The 27,852-nt window shown below is 43.4% G+C and overlaps 2 protein-coding genes across 5 annotated transcripts in view; both read left to right on the plus strand.

Annotated features, from left to right (window-relative positions):
- MSRA (methionine sulfoxide reductase A) overlaps positions 1-10,997 on the plus strand; it is a 213,904-nt gene extending 202,907 nt beyond the window's left edge. The window contains exon 7 of one of the 4 annotated variants that reach the window (XM_031552651.1): positions 9,734-10,997. In XM_031552651.1, coding sequence (XP_031408511.1) covers positions 9,734-9,898 — 165 coding nt within the window. In that variant the 3' untranslated portion in view covers positions 9,899-10,997. The remainder of the gene's footprint in view (positions 1-9,733) is intronic. The other 3 variants (XM_019613395.2, XM_010708107.3, XM_031552652.1) reach the window with 3 other exon arrangements.
- Positions 10,998-13,090: 2,093 nt separating this feature from the next.
- Positions 13,091-27,563, plus strand: LOC104910033 (serine protease 55). The gene is given in 6 exon segments (XM_019613391.2): positions 13,091-13,386; positions 13,388-13,592; positions 13,740-13,929; positions 15,211-15,458; positions 16,765-16,889; positions 26,436-27,563. Coding segments are annotated over 6 exon segments (1,131 nt in total). The 5' UTR covers positions 13,091-13,329; the 3' UTR covers positions 26,742-27,563.
- The last annotated feature ends 289 nt before the right edge of the window (positions 27,564-27,852 follow it).

The raw sequence follows: 27,852 nt of genomic DNA on the forward strand, positions 1-27,852 counted from the left end.
TTGTGGCCCTCCTCTGGACCCTCTCCAACAGCTCCACATCTTTCCTGTCTTGGTGGCCCCAGACCTGGACATTTTTTTACCATGGGGTAGGACCTCAGTTTTATGTTGCACTGGATATGCAGTGGGCCAGGCTCTGAATTTTGCTGTACGTATCTTGTGCTGGATCCATCTCCTCTCTGATTGCTGCTGCCTGGGGCTGGGCAGCCTGCTTCTCCTCCCATTCCATGCTACACATTGGAAAAATCAGCACAATGCTTTGCTGCATACAATCCTGACCTATACACGTAGTATAGATGAAATCATTTCAAGAAAACTGGAGTATAGCCATGCTGACTTTTTCTTTTCCAAATGATACTCTCTCATGATCCTGACCCTTTACGATGCATTTGAGCATAGAAGAGATTTCTGATGAGCTCATTTAAATAGAATGTTTAACATACAGCCCGGAACAGTTTAGGCAGGTTGAATCAGAAAGTCAATTTAGATGTGTTTGTTTGGGACAGAAGATGGTATTGGTTGAAACCCTTAACCAGGGATGGTCAGAGGTGAGGTGGGTAATAGTCCTGCTTCTCTAGAAAACAGGCTCTGGGCTTCCACCACAAACAACTTTAACTTCTATAGAGGGTGAACAATACCACCCAAATAATCTCCCAGTTTCCAAGGATTATATGGTTTGGCATTGCATGCTAATGGCTGTGAGAGGCTGAATAGAAAAACAGAGTTTGTTATTAGAGGCACAGTAAGCGGTAGAGATGCAGGTTGCATCAATTTCCACTGTAAGTGTCTTTCAGATACTCTGATGTACCAATTTTTGTGACTTCAGAAATAAGTTTTTGTGCTTGATGTCTGAAGGTTTTCCCCCGCAGTTACACCAGAAGTTTTCTCTGTATCTCTCAGTATAAGTTTAGGAAGAGATAAATTGTTTATTCATCTTAAAAATTTATCTTTCCTGAGAAGCTGTCATGCCAATGCACTGTGGAAGAAAAACTTGATATAAATCCAGTGTTGACTCCTGTTAGAAAAATAGAATGATTGCAGTGTAAGAGTAGAGCTAAATTGAGCCCTCAGCCTTAAGTATATTAAATCATAGAGTCATAGAATCATAGAATCACCAAGGTTGGAAACGATCTACAAGATGATCCAGTCCAACTGTCCACCAATCACCAACAGTTTTCACTAAGCCATGTCTCTCATGAACATTTTTACTTCCACATTGCAACTCCCTGGAATGAAAAATAATTGCAGTTATTTTTCCAGACTTCCATTTATTGCAAAAAGTATATGTGTCATGCAGGTTGGTCTGCACTTTGCAGTGTAGCATGGTCCAGAGATAACTGACCTAATGGAGGTGGTAAAGTCCTGTCAACAGAGCATGTTGATGTGGAGTGTTTTCCTTTGCTCACGGAGAACGTGAATTTGCCTCTTCTTAGCTTTATGCTGCTGTTGGAACCAAGTTAGCTTCTCAGCATCATTCAAGATCGCTCTACATGGACATACCATCTCATGTTTGCACTGGTTAGAAGATTCTGCACTGAGCTTCAGTGCTCCATATGTGGGTTGTGACCAGTGTCCACATCTCGGTTTTGACCTGGCCATTTTTCACTTCAGGAATATGAGGTAATGGATGAGCGTTCAGTGAAGAGCAGTCTGCCATCTCAAACTATGGAATAGATTTTACCTTTAGATCCCTGCAAGTCAGAACAGGGCATATCTTTTCTTAGCCATCATCAATTATCCATGCGGGATGTGCAGTAAAAGGCTGTTTGGCCACGTTAAAACTGTCTAGACAAACAGAACTTCCAACTCTCTCAATGTCTCCTTCAACACCTAATTAGTTCCCAGATGCTAGTTGAGCAAGATGTCTTTTATCTTTGCTGATGTTGTCTTCCTATGCCTCCTAAATGCCCTCTGCTGCCATTTTTTCACTTTCATTTTTCATCCCTCAAGAGAAGGCAGGGTGGGTGTTCAGGAAGCTCTGTGCTGCAGGTCAAGCTTGTAAAGACTGCAGGTCAAGCTGATCCTGTTATACCAGTCAGTATCAGGAGCAAAAACTTTTAATCCAGAATTAGACTGATACGATAGAGAGAAAGCAGGATACAACTTCCTTTTCATTTCCAAAGGAAAATAATAGAACTGCAGATTTTATGTCCCTGTCAGCTTCATTTCATACGATGTAGGACAATTTCACCATTTATCTTTTTTCAGCGTTGAAGATGCAAAGAGGTCTGCCTGTACAAACGTGCCATTTCAGCTGGCGTAGCTGATTCTTGTGGGCAATTCAAATGTACATTCAAATGTACAAGAGGAGGAAATATCAGAGTAGCTGCACCTCTGATCCTTCCTGCAGCTTCAGAGCATATCCACTTGGCACCTGGGCTATGTTAATATCCAGGCTATCGGCCAGCAGTGATTTACCTTGGCAGGTCTGACATATATCCAGGCCCAGCAATTCCTTCCCCTCTGGCAGGGATGACTGACCAACAGCCTCCTTCAAGCTACGTGTTTATCAGAGAGAGCAGATCTTCAAACCAAGAAAACAGACTACATATATATATTTATATATGTACTGTTTTCCCCTAAGGCTTGTGAGGCTATGTCTCCATCTAGGTTCAGATGTGCTCTGTTGTGTGTGTTGTTGTTTTGTTTTTTTTTTTTCCAATAGGCTTACAGCTCCTACAGAGTCGGTTTTGCAGTTTTATAGATTAGAATCAAGATTCTACAGCTTAGCACTTTGCACCATCATCTTTTTAAGTATCTGTTGTATTTCTTTCTTATCTGCATTTTCCCTATGCTGCCCTAGAATGCAGTCATATAAACAATTCCAACAGAGCCATGTAACAGCATTTTTCCTCTTTGACCAGGTTATGTGTGATCCCTGTAGGATGATTATGCCTCCAGATTTATCCTGTAGTCACATAGCAGCTAGTTTTCTCTCACAGCAAAGTCCAAAGATGTGAGGCCAGTGAGTTTCACCATTTCTGCTCTTTGATCCATATGCCCACACTATGAAGGATGCAGAATTTGTGCTAGCCCAGCTAAATCTTTCCCAGCCTCAATCTTGTCCAATTTGCAATTGCAAAGTAAGTTCTGAGGCTAGACAGCTTCCCTGCAAAGGTATTAATAATACTTAGAAATTACATAGCACTCCAAAGCCCTGTGCAAGCATTAGCTAATTGTGCAGCACTCCAAAGCCCTGTGCAAAACATGAGTGAATCAATTCTTGCAGCACCTATCGGATGCATCAGTGCCCTTCAGTTCCCTATACAGAGAGGTAAATGGAACCAGAGGAAAGGATCCTTGGCAGCATTGTTCTGCCCAGCTGGCTTGCTGTGGGTAAAAACTTGATTTTCAAAAAGAGGTCACCTCCACAGATGGAAATGCAGATTTTACCAGCTAGGCATGATTTCAGCCAATTGCAGGGCTCTGCAGAGGTCGTTGACATTGATTAGATTGGAAAAACCAACCTCAGTAAGTGACATAGAGAAGACTGGGCCAGGCACAACAAAATGAATTATAATGTTAGCTAGAATAGCAGGCGAATGTTTACCGGTGCGATGCTCCAGCCAAATGAAGGCAGCGCAAAGGAAACAATTTAAAATGATATATCAGATATATCTCTGCAGAGAGGCTGTCTCAGGGAAGACAAGAGCTATAGCTACGCGATACTTGGCAAGTGAAAGAAAAGATGAAACATCCTCTTTCAATGGCACAGTGCTGAAGCTTTGCACTACTCGTTGTGTTAATTCCTCAAGCTGATCCTCACTGCAAGTCTGCCTTGCAAGAAAAGTGAATTTCAATACTCACAGGATGACGGAATCGTGAAGGTTGGAGAAGACCTCTGACATCGCCAACCTCAACCTCAGCCCAGAGATTTTAGAGGGCCCCCTGGAAATACAGAGGCATCATGTAACTTGTTGAGGCAGCAGACAACCTGCGTGTTGAAGCTGAGTGCAGGCTGTACGCTTGCTTCTAAAGAGCATGGTGAATCACACACAGGATGATGCTATTTTTATTAAAAGCCACAGAATGCTAGAAACCAATTAATATACTCCACTGCTTCTCTAATGCTTCTGCTGGGAAAATTAAATGGTTTCACTTAACAAAACCAATTTTAAAGCTTTTTCTGTCAAAATTACAAGTGGGTTCAACCCCTCCTCTAAACTTCCATGAGCCATGCAGTTTCAGCACAACATACCAAAGCATCAGTGACTAAATCTATTCCTTCAAGTATTTGAAGGTGCAGGAGTATCTGGCCTTTATGGCACAGTTCATCCCAAATTCTTAAAGCACTCTGTGAGTATTAGCTGCTCCCATCTGAATATAAACAAGGAGCCACACACCTTGAATGTGTTGTTGCCATGCTGGTACGTCAAATGATTAAATATTTTGACATACTTTGGCTCACCGTAGTCAGCTGGCTACCAAAAGATGAAGCAGCAATTAATGTCGATTCGGAGGGCAGCAGCAAATCCAAACGGAGAAGTATCATGTGCTAAATACTGTTGCTTGGGAATAAGTGAAGAACAACTTCTGGTTGTACTGGTTTGGTTTATTCCTTGGCAGTCTACCATACAATCTCCCTGGCTGAAGGACAGCGTTTCCCATCACAAGGCATAACTGAGCAGAACTGAAACAAAATGATTTCACTGACATGCAGTCTGCAGTGCATCCCAGTGACCAGTGCTAGACCTTGAGTGAGGCAGGAAGAACATGTGGAAAATGACACTTTCTATGCCAAAGAGTAGGAGGTCCCTTAAAATCTGTCTAACTGTATTTGCACATCGTGGGGACCTCACACTGCAGCTGAGATGGGACTGTGGGTACTGGATTGGGTGACAGATGGTTTGGAGAACCAACTGGCATAGTGCAAATGGGAAAATAATAGGGTTTGATTGCTGCAGTCCATTGTGGTTTTGAGCATATGCATCCAAAACCACTACTAGTTCACTCGTGTTTTCCTTATGAAAGTTGAGTATTTTACATATCAGTTCTGGAGACTGACTGATGGTTGTGGATGCTTGAGCTGTCTATAGAAGACATGACACAGATAACACCGTAGCAGAAAGCTGCAAAATTACTCACATCCATATTCACAACTGGGGAATGTGGGGCTTCCCACACTGTGTCATGGTTACAATTTGGAGGAACTGTCTCAAGTTCAAGCTACAAAAGAGACTCGTGGTAGAACTGCTCAACAGTGGCAGATCAGTGCACACAGATGGTGGTTGGCTACAGGTAGGAAAAGAACATAAATTAGAAAGGGCTTCCACACCAGCATTGTGGGTAAACAGTGATCTAAATTAGACCTGCTACCAAAGGTGGGCATCTCTGAGATGATCCAGCAGAATTAAAGACATTTTTCACTGCAGGCTGGGTATCAGAAGTTGATGGGCATGCACAGAATGCAGCATTTCAGAGAAGAGTCCATGTGACTTTAGAAGAGGCAACTTGTGTCTTGCAGATGCGCTTTTTTGAAGAGATGAGCTGAGAAAAAGGCAGACAGCTGCTGAGGATTAAGAGGAAAGTTTTTCTTTTGAATAACTGGTTATAGATAGGAAATAAAAGATACAAATAACAGGGCAGTTTTCACAATGAAAGGAGATTACCAGGTATCTGTCCTGGGAACTGATGCAGTTCAATATCCTCATAAAAGAAGTGAAAAAAGGAGACGGTCATCAGTGATGGACTGAAATCTGCTGATGGCATAGAGTTATTCCAAGTAAGCAAAAGTAGACATTGCGACAAAAAGCCGCAGAAGAATCTGACGATATCAAATGTCTGTGCAATAAAATAGCTGCTGAAATTCCATGTTGATAAAAGTCAAGTGCAAACACAATGATAGGGTTTAAATTAACCCACGAAATAAGTCCTGGTGCCATTGCAGATGGTTCTTTGAAAACGTCTGCTCAGTACTGAGCAGAGGTCAGAAAGGCAAGTGGAATGCAAAGAATTTCTGGGAAAGAGATGGGGAATGAAAGAGAAAATGTAAGTACAGCACTGAGTAAATCCGTGGTGATTTTGTATAGAGTGCAATTCCAGTCACCCCATCTCAATGAGGCGGTAAAATAGAACCAGAGAGGATGCAGAAGAGGGCAAGAAGGCTGACCTGTGTTATGAGTGGGGAGTCTAAACAGCCTCAGCCACTGAAGCCTGCAGAAGAAATGAATGAATGGGATGAAGGCAGAGAATCAAGATCACTATGCAAAGAGCAAGTAAGAATTATTTTTTGTGGCAGAAGCTGTTCTGTGTAATGACATGGCCAGGCAATAAGTTTTAAGCAAACAACAGGAAAAAAACACTTTTGCAAGCTATAATAAATTAGGAAACTCATCAAACAAAACCTTTCACAATCCAGAAGTACAAGCTTTAAAAAAGTGGTAGTGCTGAGGTTCCCAATGCAGGCTACACGGCTTTTGTGCTCCACCACTGACCTCAAACATCAAATTGACTGTGTTCTCTTCATCCATTTTGGTTGGGCAGGACTTGGGTTCTGGTTTGGTTTGGCTTCTGTTCTAAAACCTGCAAGATTTTTTGGGGCTGGGTTGTAATCAGATAGGGGATGGTTGTGCTCTTCCACTGTGATCTCTTGAGTTGTGAAAGCCACAGAAGTCCCTTGAATATATTGATGAGTTAATTCTATCTTAACTGTAGTGGGATATCTGGGGGAAGAACGATCCAAGAGTACTTCAGAAATTTCCTGCACTCTGTAAAAGGTCCCAGTGGTGGATTATAGAATCTTATCATGGAATCATAGAATGGTTTGGGTTGGAATGGACCTTTAAGGTCATCTACTTCCAACCCCCCTACTGTAAGCAGGAACACCTCCCACCAGACCAGGTTGCTCACAGCCCCATACAACCTGGCCTTAAATGCCTCCAAGGAGGGGGCATCTACCAGCTCCCTGGAGATATTATAAAAGAATTACATTCTCTTTCACTCGATTCTTCCCATTTCTGCATGCAAAAGCTGCAGCTGCCCTTTTGGCTGACACATGGTGCTGGGAGCTCACACTGGATAGCTTGGGAATTGTGTGGACTAAAAAGCAAGGACCAAAAAGTCTGCTAGAACAGGATTATTGTCAAATTACATCTGCCTTGGCGGCAGAAAATCAATCAAGAGTGTGCTGATTTACACCTGCCAGAGCCAACACATCATGAACTTCATCATCTTTCCCGGTGATGTTTTTATCTTTACACTGACACAGTCAGTGAGAGGAAAATATTTTCCCATTTAAAATCAAAACATTCAAGGTAGTGTTTGGCAAAGCTCTGGAGCCTGGGGTTCCCGCTGATTCTGACAACAGTGCTGGTATCTTTTGCTAATGACCAAAGAGCAATATAATGAGTTGTCTTGGGCTTCTGCTCTATTCAGCGTGCACTGTTTTAATAGGCTGTTAGTAATTCTGAAAGGGATAAATGATGTTTATGCCCCCTCGTGGTATGTTACTGAACAGAATGGATTTTCTAACAGAAAAAATAAAAAAAAATAGAGGCCAATGATGGAAAAGTCCCAGGTAAAAATCTGTAACAAATACTGTTTTGCACAGTAGAAAAATATCCATCCCTCCAGCAGCGTCCTCATGACTCAGACAAGGAGGAAGCCAATTTTGCAGCATTTTCAGCAGCAAGTAAATGACTAATGCCCATGATGACAGAGCCTGTGCCATCTTTCTGCGGTGAAGATAATGCAGAAAGTGCTTTTTTTTGCTAGAAATGTTAGGAAGCCAGTGAAACATTGCTTTCTTAAAGCAGTTGTGTTGACATCTCTTTGTGTCAGTTGTTGCCAACCTGTTGTGATACAGGACTTCATGTTTTTATCTTCTTTACTAATACATCTGGCACGTAAATAGCTTAGTTCCCTTGGGACAAAACCTGTCCCAAAGATGAAAAATATTGTTCAGTGATTTTACGTGGGAAAACAAGATTGGAGTCCTGTGAAATAGGGCTTGTTATCTCTGTGCTCAAATGTGGGATCACAACATTGCTTAGCTAGTCCACAACTTCCTTATCTGCACTAAGAATTTAGATGTCAGGTTTTGAATAAAGGGCTCCCCAAACAAGTCCATCACGGATTTTGTAATCTTATTGCTTAGCTCCTGATAGAAAGCTGAATACAGCCAAATGTGTCTCCAGGAAGTGAAATTACCAGAATGCATTGGACTGGTGTCAGCCTTGTCTGGCAGCTAACTCCTGAATGGTATCAGTACTCTGCTATACAGAGGCAGGAGCTAAGAAACCCTGTTGTAAGATATTTTAAGGCTCTTTGGCCCCCCCAAAATAAAATAAATTAATTAATTAATTAATTAATGTTTAAGTACTTGCTAATAGTTTATTTACATACTTTCTTGACTTGTCATTCTTTTCTCTGAGCAGTGACCAGGGATGTAGGAGACCACTGGAAAGAGAAAGGGAATGATTTCCTTTCCATGTTCATGATGAGTCTGACCAAAATAGTGCGTTTAAATGAAAGTTGTGGGTTTAATCCTGGCTAGGCCGGATGGAAAATACTGGAATGCAATCACTGAGGGACTCGAAGGATGTCCATCTCTAAAGATCTCTGAGAAGTAGTTAAACAAAGGTCTGCTGGCTGTTGTGAGTTGTATTGCGATGAAGGAAGTTGGATTGGATGACTTCCTACAGGTCCTTCCAGGTCTGGTTATATGACGTTGTGTGGTAGCTTCCTTTTATTGGTTTTATTGCCAGTATGACGAGATGGCACACATTTGCCAGGTGATCAGCTTATCTGCTAATGCTTTCTTCTTAAAGCCCATCTTGCTGTCAATTCTGGCTGACAGCAACACAGATCTACCAATGTCCAGGGCTTTAGAAATATACTTTACAACAGTAAACACTAGTCTGACACCAATTAAAGTGCTTATAAGATTATCATGGACTGCAGTGAGCAGTTCCCACTGAGATGAGATGAGAACTGGCTCCAAAAGGTTGGTGCTTAGCAATTTCCTTAGAAATGAAAAATTCAGTAGGTAAAATGGCATGGCAATTCATATGAAAACAAACCTTCCTCTATCAGAAAACCTCCATGAGTTTTGAATTCAGCTAGGGATATCAGAAAGAAATTTAAGTCTAATTTGAAATTCCCACCCACGTTCCTTCTCCTGTCCCTGCAAAATGATTGCTGCTACTGGTCCACTCACTGGCAGATCTTCTTTCAGAAGTGAGACACAATTTGCCTAAAAAATACTTTTCTGTTCATGATGGAGTCACTCATTTTGAAGAAAGGGTTTGCAGAGACACTGAAAAGAGCCTGAATGTTCTTATTTCCCTCTGTTGTCAGTGGGGCTCAAATTTCATCCCAAAATTCTTCTTGGCACAATTGGCTGAACTGTGTATTTCAGAACTGAGACATTGGCCAAGTGAAATCCTTGGACACCTGCAAAGCTGCCAGCCTTGCGCATCTCTTTTCCACTTGTATTGATGGCACCACATCCCTGCCTGGTGTGGCTGATAAAGAGAACAAATGTGTGGCGATAGCAAATTAAACAAATGAACCATTAGAAATGAAGGGTGCACTGCCCCTTCTCTCCGACACATATTTTGGTGCCCACAACCTCTTCTAGAGAAATTACAAGGATAAAGGGCTCTCAGAGATGTGCTGTCAGTGTGGTCCAGGCACTGAGAGATGCCTGTGGTTCCTTCTGAGAGGAAACTGTATGTCATTCATCAGCAGGAAAGCCAACAAGCCACTAATGGATCTCCATGTTGTCTCTTGACAGGTATTGACAGAAAGCGGTTTTGGTGCCATCACAACAGAAATCCGGGAGGCTCCGGAGTTTTATTACGCTGAAGATTACCATCAGCAGTACCTCAGCAAGAACCCCAATGGATACTGTGGCCTCGGGGGAACAGGGATTTCCTGCCCCATCGGGATCAGGAAATAGCTTGTGCTCATGGCACCCCCAATGCTTTGTTCTAGTGGGTTGTTCTGAAAAGGCCAACAACGAGAGGTGTTTCGGTACCCACAGCATCAGCACATCAAGATTTGGGATTCCCAGTGGGATGGCTTGCTGTAATCTGAGCAGCTTCCCATCCGTTGACATTAAAAGCCAAGGAGATTTGGAAATTTTGCTTGCTGGCAGCTTCTTGCTCTGTGCAGTTCCCTGGTTTCCTTGTAAGCTTGAAATCTAGAGAGGAAAGAAACTTCTTAAAGTTTGGCTTGAAGTGCTGTTAAAGGGATGGATTATGGGGTGGCTGTACCCATTAAGCACTTAGCATAGCTAATATCTATAGGCGTACTTATTTTCTTGGACTGATGAATTTGTTCTTGGACTGATGAATTTGTTCATGCTTTAGCTTTGACTTCTGGAGACATGGCTGAGCTCATCTTAGCTATCACAACCCTGTAATTTGATGTCTTTGAGAATGATGAATTTAGAAGATCAGTAATTCTCTCACAATTCCACTTCCACTGCAACGTGTAATATCACCTATAGTGCCTATTTTCTGAAGCAATTTTAGTAAGAAAAAGTAAAAATTGTAATATGATACTTCCTTTTGACAGTTCCAAAAAATGTACAAACACAAAAAGAAATCAATTTGGTTTCCTGCGCTACAATAAATTACGAAGACAGGAAAGAAAAATGCTATCTCCAGTGTGTTCCATGGCTTTAAATGTATGTCTGAGTAGATCTGGAAAAGGTATCAAATATTAGAAAAGTCTGCAGCTTACTAATTAAATACCAGGGCTTTTTAAAATCAGTATCATTATGCATGACACTACAGAGGAATATGCTAGGTGTACTGTAACATAATTATTCCCATGATTAGCTATTTGTACTTCAGTAGCTTTTGATGTCACCACCAAGATTTTCTGGTCAATTGGAGAGGTCCCAAAGGGTTGGAGACTTGCCACTGTGACTCCCATCTACAAGAAGGTTACTAAGGGGAGCTGCAGGCCACTCAGCCTGACCTCAGTGCCAGGAAAAATTATGGAGAAGATAATTTTGAGTGAGATTACATGGCGTGTGAGGGACAACTGGGTGATCAGGCCCAGCCAGCATGGATTTGTGAAAGGCAGGTCCTGCCTGGCCAACTTGATCTTCTTCTATGATGGAGTGACCTTCTGGAGGATGAGAGAAGGGCTGCTGGTGTGATCTACCTAGACTTCAGCAAAGCCTTTGACACTGTCTCCCACAGTTCTCCTAGAGCTTCTTCATACAGCTTCTCCTGGAGACTCATGGCTTGGACAGTGCACTCTTTTCTGGGTAAGGAACTGGCTGGAGGGCCAGGCCCAAAGAGTGGAGTCAAATCCAGCTGGTGGCTGGTCCAAGTAGTGTTCCCCAGGGATTGGTATTTGGGCCTGTCCTGTTTAATATCTTTACTGATGATTTGGATGAGGGCATTGAGTGCATCCTCAATAAGTTTGCAAATGACACCAACTTGTGAGGAAGGATAGATCTGCCTGAAAATTAGGAAGGCCCTACAGAGGGATCTGAACAGGCTGGATAGTTGGGCAGAAGCCAACGGGATGAAGTTCAACAAGACCAAGTGTTGGGTCTGGCACTTTGGCCACAACCCCAGGCAACGCTACAGGCTTGGAGTAGAGTAGCTGGCTGGAAGACTGTGTGGAGGAAAAGGACCTGATGGGGTTTGTCAGTGCTTGGCTGAACATGAGCCAGCAGTGTGCCCAGGTGGCCAAGAAGGCCATTGGTATCCTGGCTTGTATCAGAAATAGTGCTGCCAGGAGCACGGAAGTGATCATCCCTCTGTATTCAGCAGCACCCCTCACTGCAAGAAAGACATTGAGGCCATGGAATGTGTCCAAAGAAGGGCAACAAAGCTGTGAGGGGTCTGGAGCACAAGTGTTACAGGAAATGGCTGAGGATTGTCTGGAGAAGAGGAGGCTCAGGAGTGACCTTATAGCTCTCCACAGCTACTTGAAAGGAAGCTGTGGTGAGGTGAGGTTTGGCCTCTTCTCCCATGTAAGTAGTGATAGGACAAGAGGGAATAAGCTCCTTGCATCAGGGGAGATTCGGGTTGAATGTTACAAAAAAATTTTTATCCAAAATAGTGGTCAGGTGCTGGAATGGGCTGCCCTGGGGCAAGCTTGCAAGGAGCTACTACTGGCAGGATTGCCATATTAGGCTTCTTCTGGAAACACACCAAAAAGTGTCCACATCACATTTGGAATTTCCAGTTGCCATAGGAACTGGTCACCTATTTGTTGTTAGTGTTTACCTCTGAATCGTTCTGTTGTTCACTGTCAAGGAAACCAGCACTTTCGTCCAATTTCCTAGGCATGGGGTGATGTAAAAGCAAAAAAAAAAAAAGATAGGAAAATAAAGTCTGACTTTCTTCCTACGCATTTTTAACCTTGGTGCATTTCAGACTTCAGCAGGATAACTCTTAGTTTGTTCCAATGCACTGGGCAAAACGTTTCATATTTTGAATCATTTTGATGCTCATAAGATGTTACCTAGTTTCCTGTGTCCTTTCCTCTCCCTTGCCCCGCACTCACTAGTGCAGTTATTGTATCATTAAAGTGTTTGGAGAAACACCATTCTGTCCTTAATACTGAGCTCAGGTCTGAACTTGTCTGACTTCTTTTGAGTCTTCTCCCCTTATTTAGTGGAGATACTCTACAGAGGAATTTTGGCCTTGAACTCTTGCAGTTGCTGTTGGAGGTACAAACAGTATGGAAGGTAAAATTAGTAAAGGAGAAATGAGTCAGATTTATGGATTGGTTTTCTAAGCTGGGTTTGGTTTTGTAAGCCACCCTAGTACACAATTTTCTGGAAGGATGGGAGTGGTTGCCTCAGTATCTTTGGCTCTAATTCCCTGGAGGCATTCAAGGCCAGGCTGGATGTGGCTCTGGGCAGCCTGGTCTGGTGGTTGGAGACTCTGCACATAGCAGGGGGGTTGAAACTCAATGATCATTGTGATCCTTTTCAGCCCAGGCCATTCTATGATTCTATGATTCTATGAATTCACGCTTTTTGAACCTGGCCCTACCACAGAGCTGCTGCTTACTTCTGATAATGTAGAGGTGGTCTGAACATAGAGAGGAGAAAATCCATTCAAATTTTGATAGGCTCCAGCACTTCTCAAAGATGAAAACCGATGCAGGACCAACAAATAAAGTCTTTGGAGAGAAAAAGGTGGTTTAAGAATGAAGGGCTACAGCCCAAGAAGTCCACTGCCGTGATACTCCATGAAATTCAGTCCAGCATGGTGTACTGACCAGTCTCTGTCATAACTAAAGCAAATGTGTGAGCTTTCCCTCATTGACAGTTGGACTAGATCTTGTAGGTCCTTTCCAACCTTGTGATTCTATGATTCTGTGATCGTCACAGAAGTGTAGCATCCAACTGTGATGTCAGCAGGACAAATGAATAGTGTGATATCACAGCCTGGCTGCCCCTGGCAGAGGGATGTGGCTGTGGAAGCATCACTGTCCTGAATATTGTGAAGAGCATTGGTCCAAGAGTGGGATGAAAATGCTTCTCTTTATTTCCTGGGTGTTAACTTCTCTAATCAGCAGCACCCATGCAGAAGATCTTTCCAGAGCTTATGTGTTCTTCAGAAGTCACCAGCCAATCAAAATGGCTGGTATCCAGTCTGCATACTCACACAACGGTAAATGCAGCTTTCCTGTCTCCTTCCTTGAACAAGTAGTAAGGATGATCAAGGATCAGTGCTTTCACCTACATCTTTCCCTTCTAATTTAGTAGCGTAGGCAATGCTGCAGGCATATGTGAGCAGTTCGTCTCATTTTGTACCCAGAGTGTGGCCTCCGACCATCTTTTGAGTCCTTTCTGTGGACTGGCAAGAGGATCACAGGTGGGAGATATGCCAAGGCTGGAGAGTTCCCATGGCAAGTGAGCATCCAGAGCAATGGGAAACACATCTGTGGAGGCAGCATAATCAGTGCGTTGTGGATCCTGACTGCGGCCCATTGCTTTGCAGATGAAGTGTGAGTACTTCTTTGCCTAGAGGAGGGCTGCAAGGTTAGCAAAAGGCTGGAGGGTAGAGGCTTAGGGGAGAGGATTAGGACATATGGGTTTTCTGATGTGGAGTAGAGAAGGCTGCGAGGAGACCTTGCTGATCTCTTCAACTTCCTAAGGAGGGGAACTGGGGAGGGAGATGCTGGTCCAAAATGTGCTTCAACTTTTTGTTAGTCCTGAAGAAATCAGATAGTTGAACTAGATGATTGTAGGTCAATTCCAACTCAAATATTATATTGTACTGCATTGTACTGCTTTATCCTATCCTATCCTATCCTATCCTATCCTATCCTATCCTATCCTATCCTATTCTTTCTACTCTATTCTGTTCTCTGTGCTCTACTTGGGGTAAAAAAGAACTGCCCAGGCATGATGGAACGATAACGCTGCTCTTCAGGATGTATGTCCTCGGGATCAAGTGCAAAATATATGTGATGGAGCCAGGAAAAGAACTCTGAGAGTAGTTTTTCTTTCTTTGGAGAAAGAAAAGAAGACCAGTTGTTGATCACAGGTGGCATTACAACAGGAATTTGCAAAAATCTTCATAACCGGAAGATCTAGAAGGCGAGTATACTGAAGGATGGTGTGAGCATCCTTCTGTAAATGGTCATGAAGTTGCTCTGCTGCCCCCCTCCCCAAACTGTACATCAGCACATGTTGGTGTACCTTGTAAAAAGAGATATATTCCACTCCAATTTATCCTAAGCCCCAAATTACACTGGTATCATATAGCAAACACCTTTGCCTTACGGGTAGTCTGACATTAATCCAGCAGTTTCTGGACAAATCAACCCATGCAATGCCCAATGGAGCAGAATCCAGCCCTCCAAAATAAGGCAGGTCCAAGAGCCAGGACTGTTCAGTGACAAATGACCTGTGGCAACACAGCCTGGAGCAACTGACAAGGGACAGCGTGGTCATGGAGCAGCCAGCCCTGGGCACAGCTATCCTGAACACTTAGCTCTCCCCATCTGTTCATTAGCCGGGCTATTTAGAACTTGCTTGCATTCACTTTCTACCTCTTCTTCTGCTTCACCTGAAAGTTAGCTTTGCCTGGAAGTGAGGGATGATTTTTGTGATATTTGTAGCTAACCCACCCCTGGTATTTGCAGAAAACCACCCTACCCTGCTCAGGGAAAGGAGGCCCCAACCTTTATAACACAACGCCTTTCCATTTGCTCATGCATATACTATTTTTATGCATATTTTTATGCTCATGCATATACTTTTTTTTTTTGTCTGTTTATAAGGCCACCAGATATTAAGATTGTAATGGGAGAAGTTGACCTTGACCTCCCACTGGAAGTACATGAGCCAAGAAAATTGATCCTCCATGAAGACTTTGACAGGATAACCTTGAAGCATGATATTGCTCTGATCATGCTCAACTATCCCATTGAATTCAGCAATGAGAAAATCCCCATCTGTTTTCCCTACATGGATGACATCAGTTCATGGCAACACTGCTGGGTTGCTGGATGGGGAATGATAGATGCAGGTGAGATTTTGCAGGGAGATGTATTTGCTAATGGAGGTTTTCATTCACTTAAAGCAGATGTTCTCCCTCTGGGAGAAGTTACCCACAATGAGCATGTATGCTCCAGTTGAAATCTTAGAACCCACCTTTGCTTTGCAAGAACTCAACCTTCTTCCTTGACTTTCTGAGCACCCAAAGTAAGGCAATTTCCAACCATGCTGGGAAATTTATGTTGGGTCTAAAGTGGTGTTGAATAAGAGAAATGAAGATTCAGGGTTGCCTTTGGCAAGATGCTTTTATTAAACATGTTGATTCAGTGGTTCTGACCACCCCCTTCTTGTACTATATTTGGAAAAGTAGATTACCATTACTAATTGTTCCATTCAAGCCCTAATGAAAGTAGCTCCAGCATTGATTGTGACCCAAAATGCCTATCCTGAGCAAATACCACCAAATAGCTAATGAGCTATTTCATTATTGGAAAGAAGTAATCAGGACAGAGTGGGTAGAGTGGTGCCTTGGGGCTTTAACAGTCCTTCCCTGATTCAGGAAGCTCATGTCCTATTTCATCCTTGCTATTCTGCTCTGTAGGGTTGCTATCTCCTCTCTGAACCTCTGTATTTTCTTTCTTATGCTTCATTCACTTCATATAACTGTAAATCAGAACACAAAGCTATGTTTTAATTGTGAGGGTCTTAGATTTCACTAAGGTAACATGCTCTTAAGAAACAGAAAAGCAGGGGCAATTCTGTGGAATTGTTCTGGCAGGATTCCACCTGCAGTGAAGTCTCTTTGCCAAGTGCATGGTGTGACTCATTTTGCTATGTGGTCAGGATGAATTTGCCTCTGCCATCCGAACTGCACCTTCTGGGAAGTTAGTGCACCCAGCCCTGGCACCCAGCTTTTCTGCCTGGGAGACATTTCAGAGGAAAAACTGGAGAAGCTGAGTTTGGCGAGCAGGATGTGCATTGGTGTGGCATGGGTCATACCAAAAAATATAACCTATTGTTCTAGCATGGATGAAAGCATGGTTGTTTTCTTGACTTTTGTAGGTAGACATCACTGAAATGTCATCTTGAGTGTCACCTGCCTGACTCCCTTTTGATTGCTGTCAATTAGACCTCAGCTAGACATACAGCCACCTCCCTGGAGATTCCTGTATTAAACCATTTTAATTTGTGGTCGCTTTTATGAAGGAGTTCCATGTTAGCTGGAAAAAGAGCATGCAGAATTTCTGTATTTGAAGAAATTACCTTTGAGTCTCATCTTCCTTAAAGTTCTGTAAAGTCTGATGAGCCTTCTCTTCTCACTTGCTTAACATCTGCAGTGTCAGCATCCACCATGCTGCAGAAAGCGAGGATGAAGCTCATCAGCCGGGAGGAGTGCTTGGACCAGATACCAAAGCTACCAGAGGATATGTTATGCATTGAGCTGGAGCAAGGATCCTGCCAGGTAAACCATCCCCCAGGATGGCTACACTGCCAGTGAGGGCACAGGGACATCCACGCTTCCCAAGGTTTCTTTGCATTAGGCCAGGGCAAGAAGCTCAAAGGCCAAGGACCTGCCTATCTGGTGTACAGCAAGTGCACATAGACCCTAACACCTTGGTACTCCTGGAGGTCAGTGGTGGTTGTACGGAGGTGGGAGCTCAGCAAAGCGTGGTCTGCTTTCTCCTCAGCCTTGGTACAGGCAGCACTGTTCTGTTACCAGGTTAAATACGGAAAGAAGACAGGCAGGTCTATCCAGGAGGGCCAAAGCAAAAAGAGTGGGTGAGAAAATGAGTCCAGGAGTGTTTAGTTTTTCTCTTGTGAGGTATTGGCACAGGCTGCCCAGCGCGGTGGTGGAGTTAACATCTCTGGAAGTGTTCAAGTATGGATGTCACACCAAGACACATGGTCTAGAGTGGTCACAGGTATGGGTTGATGGTTGGATTAGATGATCTTGTGGGTTTCTTAGAAATGTGCCTGTGTTTGGAAAGGGACAGACAGACACTTGAACTTGTACAACTTCTTTCTGTAGGAATCCTTCATTGAGGGAAATAACACCCAGGACTCAAAGAGATCCTTGACTTTAAGGTACAGGCAGCAGGGACAGGGGTGTGGATTGATCATAGCTGGATAGAGAAGGGGAAGCTTTGCTTTGCAAAATCTATATTTTTGCTTTGATTTTTTTTTTTTTAACTTTGGAAAATAATTTTTGTTGATTAGCCAGAGAGTGTTTGCCTGTGAAGCCATTCATCTAGTGACTTTCACCTCCATTAAATTCAATCAAAACTGTAAGAAGAAAACTGCCACAGGATAACATTAACATGATTAAAGAATGCACTTCCCAGCCCAGCCTTAAGTTCTGCATTTGAATTATGCTGGTGCAACTGCAAGAGCACTTGTACCCAGCAAAACTAATCTGCTGCATTCAGAAAACTGACAAGGGTGCTATTTTGATCTACAGTAATGTTAGAGTAGTCTGAGAAATGAACTAGAAATGTGAGCTTTCCAAGCAGTCAAAGAACAGAGTGATTGGATGTATAATAATGCTCATAACCCAGCAAGTGCCCACTTTAGCAAAAGTTTGGCCAGATAGAAATGACTTGCAAGCTGAAATAATGAAAACAAGACTAGAATATATGCTAAGCTAGAAGTAGGGCTGTTCAGGGGTGAAACAGTGACATGACTTCTCATTGGGGCTTTCTAATTTTCTGGAGGGGAAGTATTTTACTGGTGGATGGTTTGATAGGGTTTGGGTGGGGAAGGTTGGAACCAGATGGCAGAGGAGTTGGAACTGAATGATCTTTCCAATCCAAACTATGCTATGGTTCTGTGACTCTATGATTCTGTGACTTTGGCCTTGCTAGGCTGGTACAGAAGTCTAGTGTTTTGCTCATAGTAGACTGCTGGATAAGGAAGTGGTAAAGTAGGTCCCAGAATGATATTGGCTCTGCAGGAAGATATACTGCACCAAGTCCAATTTATCGAGCTATTCTTTTCCAGACAGGATTTTGTTTCAAATGAAAAAGAGTCCAAATCTCAAAATGCCTAAGTCCTTTACAAAGTGAGAGGAACTTCTCTGGACAGCTCTGCAGGAAGCCTTACTTTATCACACCAACATACATCTGTATTTTGGGGGACCCAGATGGGATTAGTAGCATTGCTTGTGGCTTGGGGTTTGAGGTTATTGGATGGGATTGGGTAAACTCTGGGTGATGGGGTGATAGAAGAAGAACTCCTTTTATATTTTAGCCTCCTGTCCATGCTTCTAAGTGTAGGTCCTGCCCATGTACCTGGAAAAAGATATAGAAGGGAGAAGGGTGCCTTGGTTCACACCCAGAGTTAGGCTACGATGGGAAAGTTGCATCTAAACCACAGGCTGTTAGTCCTCATGATCTGATCTGGATCCAAAGGATTACCATGCTTGACCTTTACTCTGTGTACCACTTGTGTGATGGATTTTCCCCATTGCAGCAAGCTTGTTTTGTACGAGCAACCAGAGCCACATAGATATCTTCACCAAAGTGTCATGTAAAAGTTTTATTCTACTGATAAAACTTGGTATACTCCTTGATATGTGGCACAGGTCATGAATCGAAAGGCTAAGACTGTTTCACTAGCTGCCATCATTGTATTACTAGAGCATAACTAATTTGTGGATCACTGACTGTATTCCAATAGTAATCCAAGGAGATAAAATAGAAAAGCTCCCGAGTATTTATATTTTTAAAAAAATCTATGCACTTAAAAAAGAAAAATCTATTGTATGCCAATTTCTAAGCGGTTCTTCAGACAAATATATAGATTGACCATGAATTAACACTAACAAGATCTATAGTTGACTTATAGTTCTATTTAGTCATAAAAATTAGCATTAACAGATGTTCATGGAGTACAAGTGCTAAAGAACAGACACTAGAGTTGGCCCATGTGTTATTTTTTTGTGTGCTATGTTTCTTCTCTGACCTCATGAACCTTAATTGATGTCTAATTCCTTGCTTTCTCAAGCACCTTTTGTTAGGCCCTGATGCAATAGTAACTTGAACAATAATTAGAGTATAAGGGACTTGCAAAGCAAATGCCTCTTCAATCTCTTGCCTACCAGACAAAATTCATTAAATGACCCAATTATGTTTCAGAGAGGTTCTGCAAGTGAGGTTCTGTGGAGGTAGCTCGAGATGTGGTGATTAGGATGGCACTTGCTGGATGTTGCATTTAATGTACATTTCAGATCCAGGATAGACTTGCAGAAGAGTGAACCACTGTGGGTCCAGAAACAGGCTGTAGGATTATTCCAATTCATCTTCACTGTTCCCTCCTCCCATGCTGTGTTGGGCAGGTGCCAGAGCCCTGGCACAGGGAGCAGAGAGCTGTGGAGTCTCCTCCTTGGGGATCTCCCAAAGCAGCTGGCTGTGGTGCTGGGCACCCTGCTCTGGGTGGTCCTGCTGGGGCAGCAGAGAACAGAGGGATGCAGGGATGCTCCTGACCCTAACCATTCCGGGATTCTCTGAATGGCTCTGTAGCTTTTGGGATGCTAAGGCCTCTCACACCATGTAGCTATAGCCATAGCAGTAGTTCTTTGGTGAGATTTATCTGATAACATGAAATGTCTCTTCTACAGCTATTTGCAACTAGCCAGTCATATTTCTATTAATGGGGATAAAAAAAAAGTGATTTTGAATGTGTGATTCATTTGAATCGTTTCAAACATCTGTTTTAAAATGAGGTAAATCCCTGTAGGAGCACTGATCACTCAAGCTCACAGGCGGAGACACGGCTCCAAGGCAGGACAGTTCCCTACAAGGAAGTCTCCAGCGTAGTCTTAGATATTCCAGGATCCATGGGGAAGTTTTTCACAGAGAGGACAGTAAGACCCTGGCACAGGCTGCCCCATGTTGTTACCCAGAGCATGGAGGTGCTCAAGGCCAGTTTGGATGGGGCCATGGGCAGCCTGACCTGCTGCCTGATTTAGTGGTTGGCAACCCTGCCCAAAGCAGCAGGGTTGGAACTTGATGATCTTTGAGATTCCTTTCAAACCAAGTCATTGTATGATTCATTCTGTGATCCTGTGATATCCTCATGGCATCCAGCTGTCCCCGTTTTGAATCATATCCCACTGGTGAAAACATGATTGGGCAGGGAGCTTGGCATTTGCTCTGGAACCCCCTTGCAGTTGTGATATTTGTTTGCAGCTGCCCTCCCACTGCGCCTAAGAGTGAGAGCTAAACCCATATAGTAGTAACCAGAATATCTTGCATCATTTTACAAGCTCTTTCCTCCTTTTGCTTGTGCTAACGAGGCTCAAGAACTGTGAAGGAAAACTTGTGAAATGATTTTTTAAAGAAAAGGTCTGCAAATGAAACTTGGCTTCATGCAGGTAAATGGTCACAGAAACGAGGCAAAGGCCACAAACCAAGAAAACCTGTTCAAATCCTGCAGCTATTAAAAATATACACACGGAGGTGGATGGATGATGGTGTGATTGTGGTCTGTAGTTGTGGAGAGTATATGCGTGAGATCTGAGGTCATAGGCTCTTTTGTCTATCAATAGGAAGTCTCCTGGGGACTGGCACTGGAAGCTAGCCATATTTCAACTCTAAGTTGTTACTAACAAGACAATATTGCTTTACTGTTGCACCTTAAAATTGAAGAGAGTTACCCACTCATATGTCTCATGATAGATTCTCCACCACAGGACAATTGCTATCATGTCAAGGTGTAGGGTAGTTTTTTCTTTTTTCCACAGAGTATGATGAGTTTAAATAGGATGGTGTTATGAAAAAAAAAACGGAACAAAACAGTTGAAAGACATTTTTGCTTTTACAATCTGTTACATTTGCTTCTAAAGAGTGCTTTGATGTGCAGCTTATAAGAATTAGAATATTTTCTTGTGTCCCATGGCTTGGTAGAGCTTTCATCAACTGATCATTTTATCATATGGGCAGGCAAGGGAACACATGCAAGCTGTAGTGGCTTATTTCTTCCATCTATGAAAGCCGTTCCTTCCTCTGGCAAGAGATGCTCGTGGTGCCCCACACCTCTACTAGAGTTTTGGTCTTTGGTCCCTCAAACTGAAGCTGCTTGGTTTGCATGAATGGGATCCGGCATTATTTGGATGGAGATCTGGGGGGGTGGTGCAGCAGAACATCTCTGGATCCAACTGAACAGAAAACCCAGTGAGCACTTGTCCTTGGAGTGGGGTGACAGCTGCAGTGATTCAGAGCAGCCTCTTCTCATTCAATTATACAGTGTGAGTCAAGCAGCTTTCAGGGGAAGTCATGACTCACAGATAGATTCCAATTCTTTGAAGGAGTTGACAAGCATGTGGCAGAGGGTGATCTAGCTGATATAACGAACCGAGATACCCAAAATTCTTTTAATGAGACTTCTCATGCGTGGCTCATGCAGAAAGTGAGATGTCACTAAGTGGACGGGCTTTGGTTTGAAAGGGAAGCAGCATGGAGGAAAGGTTTGTTGGGAGAAAGGGCTCTTGAGGGGAGTCCCACTGGGATCCATGCAAGGAATTGTGTTGCACAGGGAGGACTGATGCTGAGAAGACAAAGCTGGATGATGCCACAACACTATCCAAAATGGTCAAGATTAAAATGGACTGTGCAGAGGTGCAGGAGGAGCTCATTATTCTCAGTGTCTGGAGGTTAAAACAGCAGATGCAGTTCACTGTTGATAAGGGCAAAGTAATGAATACAGGGAAAAGCAACTCCAGCTGTACACATGCAATAATGGGCTCTAAATTAGCTATTACCATGTAGGAAGATCTCAGAGTGACTGTGGATAGTCCTTCAAAAGCATCAGCACGAGGTTCTGTAGAGGTCAAAGAGGCAACAAGAGCATAATGAGTTATTAGGAAAGGAACAGGTAGTAAAACAAACACATATTATACTAGGGCAGTAATCTTGGAGGCCTACATCATGTGCTGATTGCAGTTCCCATCCACTTCATCTGAGAAGGAAGGTAGTGTTAGAAAGGAGAGTACAGTGGGAAGAGCAGGGACATGGAACAGCTTCTTGCAGGAAGGGAGATAGCAAAGCACGACTCGGAGGCTTGTCAGATGTCAGATGAGAGTATGACACAGATTTCTAAAGTCATGAACAGCACTGGCTGTTCTCTTGTCACTGTCATTCAAAACATGTGAAGGATGGGGAATCCAGTGACTGTGTCAGGCAGCAGACTCAAAGCAGGGAGAGGAAAGTGCTTTTTCATCCAGCAGATAATTAAACTATGGAGCTCACTGACCAGGATGTTGCGGGTATTTATCCTAAGGGATAAATGAATTCAAAAAGCAATTAGATAACTTCCTGGACAAAGATCTCTCCAAAGGCTATTAACCACTGTGATGTAAATACAACTCTGTAAGCACTTGCCCTGCTTCTCATTCTCCTTCCCAAGCACTTGCTACAGACATCAGTCAGAGACAGGAGTCTGATTCCCATGGGTCTTTGGTCAGATGCATTATGGCCACCTTTACTCACTGCCACCATGGCTACTAATGAACATCCCTGTGGAGAGTAAGGCCTTCTTTTTTCCCCATTTTTCCAAAGAGGAAATGGAGGGACAGAGCAGATGGAGGCTCTCATCTGGGATCTCGAAGGGATCCCATGAGAGAAGTCCAGGTGCCCTGTGTTACCTGATTTATCTTTGACACCTGCACGATAAAAAATGGCCATGGCATCCTTTCTTCTACATTCCCTTAAAGATAGTCTGTTCACAGTGAAGCAGCTGAAGAAATTCTCTCTTTGCAAAAGCCTTTACTTCCTGCAGCCAGGGCAGCTCTAATGGCAAATCTTCTTATTCACGTGCTGATTCTCTCCAATTTACGCAGAGCTTACAGTATGAAAATGAAACCAGCAATGACTTGCAAGGGTTGTGCATCCATCTAATGAGTATCAGATGGGTTGATCTCCCTCCCCCAGAGCTTCTCCCAGCTCAGACAATTTATGTGGCTGAATATGTTTGTTCTGATCAATTACCATTTTGCAGACACAAATACGAAGGGAAGAATACGCTCTTGCTCCAAAGCCCACTAAAGTCAGCAGAAAGGCTCTTGATGTTTACAGGAAGACTTTGGCTGTGGTTGAAAGGATAAAACTTTTTATCAGCCTCAGCGAACAAAGTGCCTTGTTAGTCTGTGACAATTGTTACACAACCCAGAATTATTTACCAGCTGCTATATCTTTGCTCTCACCTCTCCTAATGGGAGGATTAACACATTGCTGTGGAAGGCATGTGTTCAGCAGCATCTGATTTGACAGTGTTACCTTTCACTCGTTCATCAGTTGATAAGAAACATGCAACAGAAGTGAAGATGCTATTTCCAGTGATTTTGCTGTCCAGAAACTTGCCTGTGGGGCTGAAGAGCAGGAGTAGCTATCTGGAGTGTTGCTGACCAGAAGCATTTCACCACCGGGTTTCAATACATTCTTCAGTCTTCAGGGTAATTCATTAAATTAGTGCTACTGGAGACATCAAGGAGGTGAGATAATTGTACCAGCACTCAACATTCCTTTGTACCATTATCTCCTACACAAGGATAGAAAATGCTAGGCCAAAATTTGTTGAGAGCTTAAGGTGGATAGAGGGCTATTCAGAAGTGCCCAAGAGCTGGGCACTTATTTTCTCTGTCTTTAGCCCTGTAAAAATCAGGCTCCTGATTCAAATGAGGTACTGCTATAATTAAGTAGAAAGGATGATTTATCCCTCTTTTTGATGGACATGTAAGTTAAATAGCTGAAGTTGAGAGAAGTAGCACCTCCTCTTGCACTCATGGCACAGACCATCTCAGTCCACGTGGAAAGGTGCCTGAATTAGGATTTGGGTCCCAGGGGTGTGTGGATTAGAGAAATGGATTTACATTGCCTAACTCTCTCTCTGGGAAGCTTTTAAATCACTCTTCACAGCTGACAGCTCTCCCTTTCCTGACCAACTGGTTGGAGAACAAAGCAAACACAGCTAAGGAGGAAAACAGGAAATCATCTCATTTGAAAGGAAAACTGCACGATCAATAGCTTTGAATAGGGATTCCTGGCTCTGGCTCCTGGTTCTGCCATTGCCTTGTGCAAATCCCATCCCTTCTCTGCCTCTACAAAATGTGATAAGACTTTTCCCCCAGGGATAGTCACAAGGAGTCAGGAATTAACTAGCGTCAAATTGTGTAAGTGCCCTGGGAGAAAGATCCATTGCAAGTGTGGATACCCTCCAAAACTGACAGTGTGAGATAGATCCACTCTGCAGATGGTGGAAGCACTGCTGTGCAGAGGACAGAGCTCTGGCACAAGGAGCAGAGAGCTGTGGGGTCTCCTCCTTGGGGATCTTCCAAAGCCCCTGGCTGTGGTGCTGAGCACCCTGATCTGGGTGGCCCAGCTGGGGCAGGGAGGGACCAGAGGGACCCAGAGGTGCATCCAGCCCCTCTGCATTTGGTGATTCCGTCATTCTTGGATTCTGTGTGCAGGGGCTCTGCCAGTACTCACGTCTCTCATACTGAGAGATACCAACACGGTGCACCCCAACGTGTCACTGATGAGAGCTCTGCAGCCACGACTGTGTCACTCTCACTCTTCCGTCTTCATTTATCTTCCTGTAGGAGGCTCAAAGTGCCTTCCTTTTGCTACCAGGATAATAAGTTTGGCCTGTACCTACCCTGAGGGAATTAGCAGTAACATTCCCATTAATTTAATTGCTCACACAGCTTAGAAGATGCTCATTCATTCAAACAGGATGGCGTCACCCAGAGCACTGATAATGCTTGGGTCCAAGGTCACTGTAGGGTCACTGTGAATCACACCAGTTCTTGGCCAAAACAGAGTTGAGAAATGCCTTTTGATTCTGACTTTGCAAAGGGCCCAACGCCACTGTTTGAGGTACAGACACATAGCTGTAAGAACAGCACTTCAAAGCAAACAGTGTTGGATGCTGAAGAAACATGTGCTCTGCCTTTATCTTTGCTTTTTTCCTCTCCTGTTTACGTGTTGAATAAAAAAAAAGGAAGATAAATGCGTGATGAGCCTTGATCATCCATTTGATAAAATGAGCAGGAATTCTGCCACAAACTTTAGTTAGTGCTGATGAGTTGCATAGAATCACGGAGTCGTAGAATCAAGAAGCCTGGAAAAGACTTCTAGGGTCACCTAGTTCAATCATCAACCCATCACCATGATGCCCACTAACCATGTCCCTCAGTGCCACATCTACTGTAGGGAACCTGCTTTAGCAGGGGGTTGGACTTTTTTTTCTTGAGGCCCCTTCCAACTCCCACTGTTCTGTGATTCTGATCTCCATGGTTCTTGACCAGCTCGAGGGACAGTGACTCCTCTACCTCCCTGGGCAGCTTGTGCCGATATTTGATCTCACTCTTTCTGAGAATAATTTTTTCCTAATATCCAACTCAGTATTGCCCTATTGCACTGGGCAATACAGCCAATTCTCTATTAATTGATAAAAATTAGCTTACTGTAGCTGCTGTGGCAAGGGAGTCCATACGTGGGTGTTAGAGATAATTCTCAAACCAGTGAACAAATTTTCCCCAGGAAAGTTGGCTGTCTTGGGAAACATGTTTGCATTGAATTTCTTATTGGCCACACGAGGTACCGGAGACAGGATAGAAAAAATATTGGAACCCACTGTAGAATGAAACTACCTTATGTAGAGCATGGGCTGTACACTATGTAATTGTCAAGAGGAGTGTTGTATGTGGCTGGGTACATTTTGTGCTGGTTTCTTTTCCCTAAAAGGTTGTATTCAGAGGCCATATAGGCAACAGAATGTCCTCTTGGCTTTCAAGCAAGGACATTCCTCTTCATAGGGTGGCTGCAAAGGGCATTTGAGATCTTGTAAATGCTACAAGGAATCTCAGATCTAAGCTGTGATATTTTGAGTCCCTGTTCCTCCAAGTCCTCATGAGTTTGGAATGGAGTTTGATTTTCCCAATCAGCGTCTGAGATGCAGATGTTATGAGAGACCTGAGGTTTGCTTCTGCTCTAATGCCTTTCTTATGCTGTAGGTGGACAGTGGGGGACCCTTGGTTTGCAGCTACTCGAACACCATGAAGTGGTTTCAGGTCGGCGTCATCAGCTGGGGAGACAGTTGTGCAGCAAGGCCATATTATCAGTTCTACACTTCTGTCTACAACTACTATGAGTGGATCAAGACTGAGACAGCCATGATGGGGAAACCTTTCTTAATCGAAGGCATGGCTAAACATGTTGTGAGTACCACAGATGTTCATCCTGAGTCTAAGGCTCAGCTGGTGTTTCTTGAGTCTGCTGTCCTTTTATTTGCTTCTCTAGTGGCAATTGGATTACTCTAGAGCAATTTTTTCAAAACATAATAAAAGTCAGAACAACTGTCTTCTTCTTTTGCTTCAGAACCATGAAGTTGTATCTCAGGTCAGCATGCTCCATCTCACTGAGGTGGATACAGACAGCCAAGCGAGATGCTGCATTCAGACTAGAGGGTGATATTGGGCTGGAGACTTGAAAGGAGAGAGCCAGGACCCAGATTTTCCAGACCAAGAGGGTTACATTCGGCTCAATCATTTGCTAACTCAGAAGAAATGTCAAGATGCAGCACCTCAAGGAGAGCTGAAACCTTAAGAGAGATCTTAGCTCACTCGGTTGCAAATTAGTTTAGCTATGAGATAACTCTGAGTTAACGTATCCTACAGCTAACTATCAGTTCATAGAATCATAGAATATCTTGAGTTGGAAGGGACCCATAAAGCTCATTGAGTCTAACTCCTGGCTCCACCCAGCACCACCCAAAAATCAAACTATATGGCTGAGAGGGCTAATATGTCTTCAGTCTTCAAGTTGGACCAAACTAAGATTTCCGGATCAGGGTGGTGTGTTGAGCTGCTGGAAAGTGACTACGTGTCGAACTCATCTATATCTCCTTAAGTTAGAGAAAGGACAAGAAAGCCATTGGACAGTGTTGGAAGCTGTAGATTCATCTAACTGGTTGGTCTTATTGATCTGGGTTGCAAGCGGTACCTTGTGTTTCTAAAGAAACTAGGGAAAGACTCTGGCTGGCTGGAAGGAACTGCTCCTGAGTGTCCAAAAAAATGCTGTCTTCAGAAGTCCCTTGTTTTAGTAATAAGCCAAAACTCATCCCTTACAATAAATAAATAAGTTAAATCAAAAGGAAATTGCCTTCTTTTTTTCTCTGCTGAAGGCCTGTTACATGCATTTCTGAGACGTCTGCTTCCCAGTTTGAACTGGGACTGAGCTGGTTCTTCACAGAATGCTGCCCTACACTCTTCAGGAACCAGGTGTGGTGTAAAACGCTTCCTGCTTTTCACAAGGAGGTTGCTCTTCTTAAGAGTGGTGGGGAAGAAGGCAAGCAGCAAGGTCTCCTTCATGTCCCACCTTTGCAACAGCATAAAAGCACCTGTAATTTGCAGCGATGATAAAACTCAGTGA

The sequence above is a fragment of the Meleagris gallopavo genome, chromosome 2 (assembly GCF_000146605.3).
Source record: "Meleagris gallopavo isolate NT-WF06-2002-E0010 breed Aviagen turkey brand Nicholas breeding stock chromosome 2, Turkey_5.1, whole genome shotgun sequence".
Lineage (NCBI taxonomy): Eukaryota > Metazoa > Chordata > Aves > Galliformes > Phasianidae > Meleagris > Meleagris gallopavo.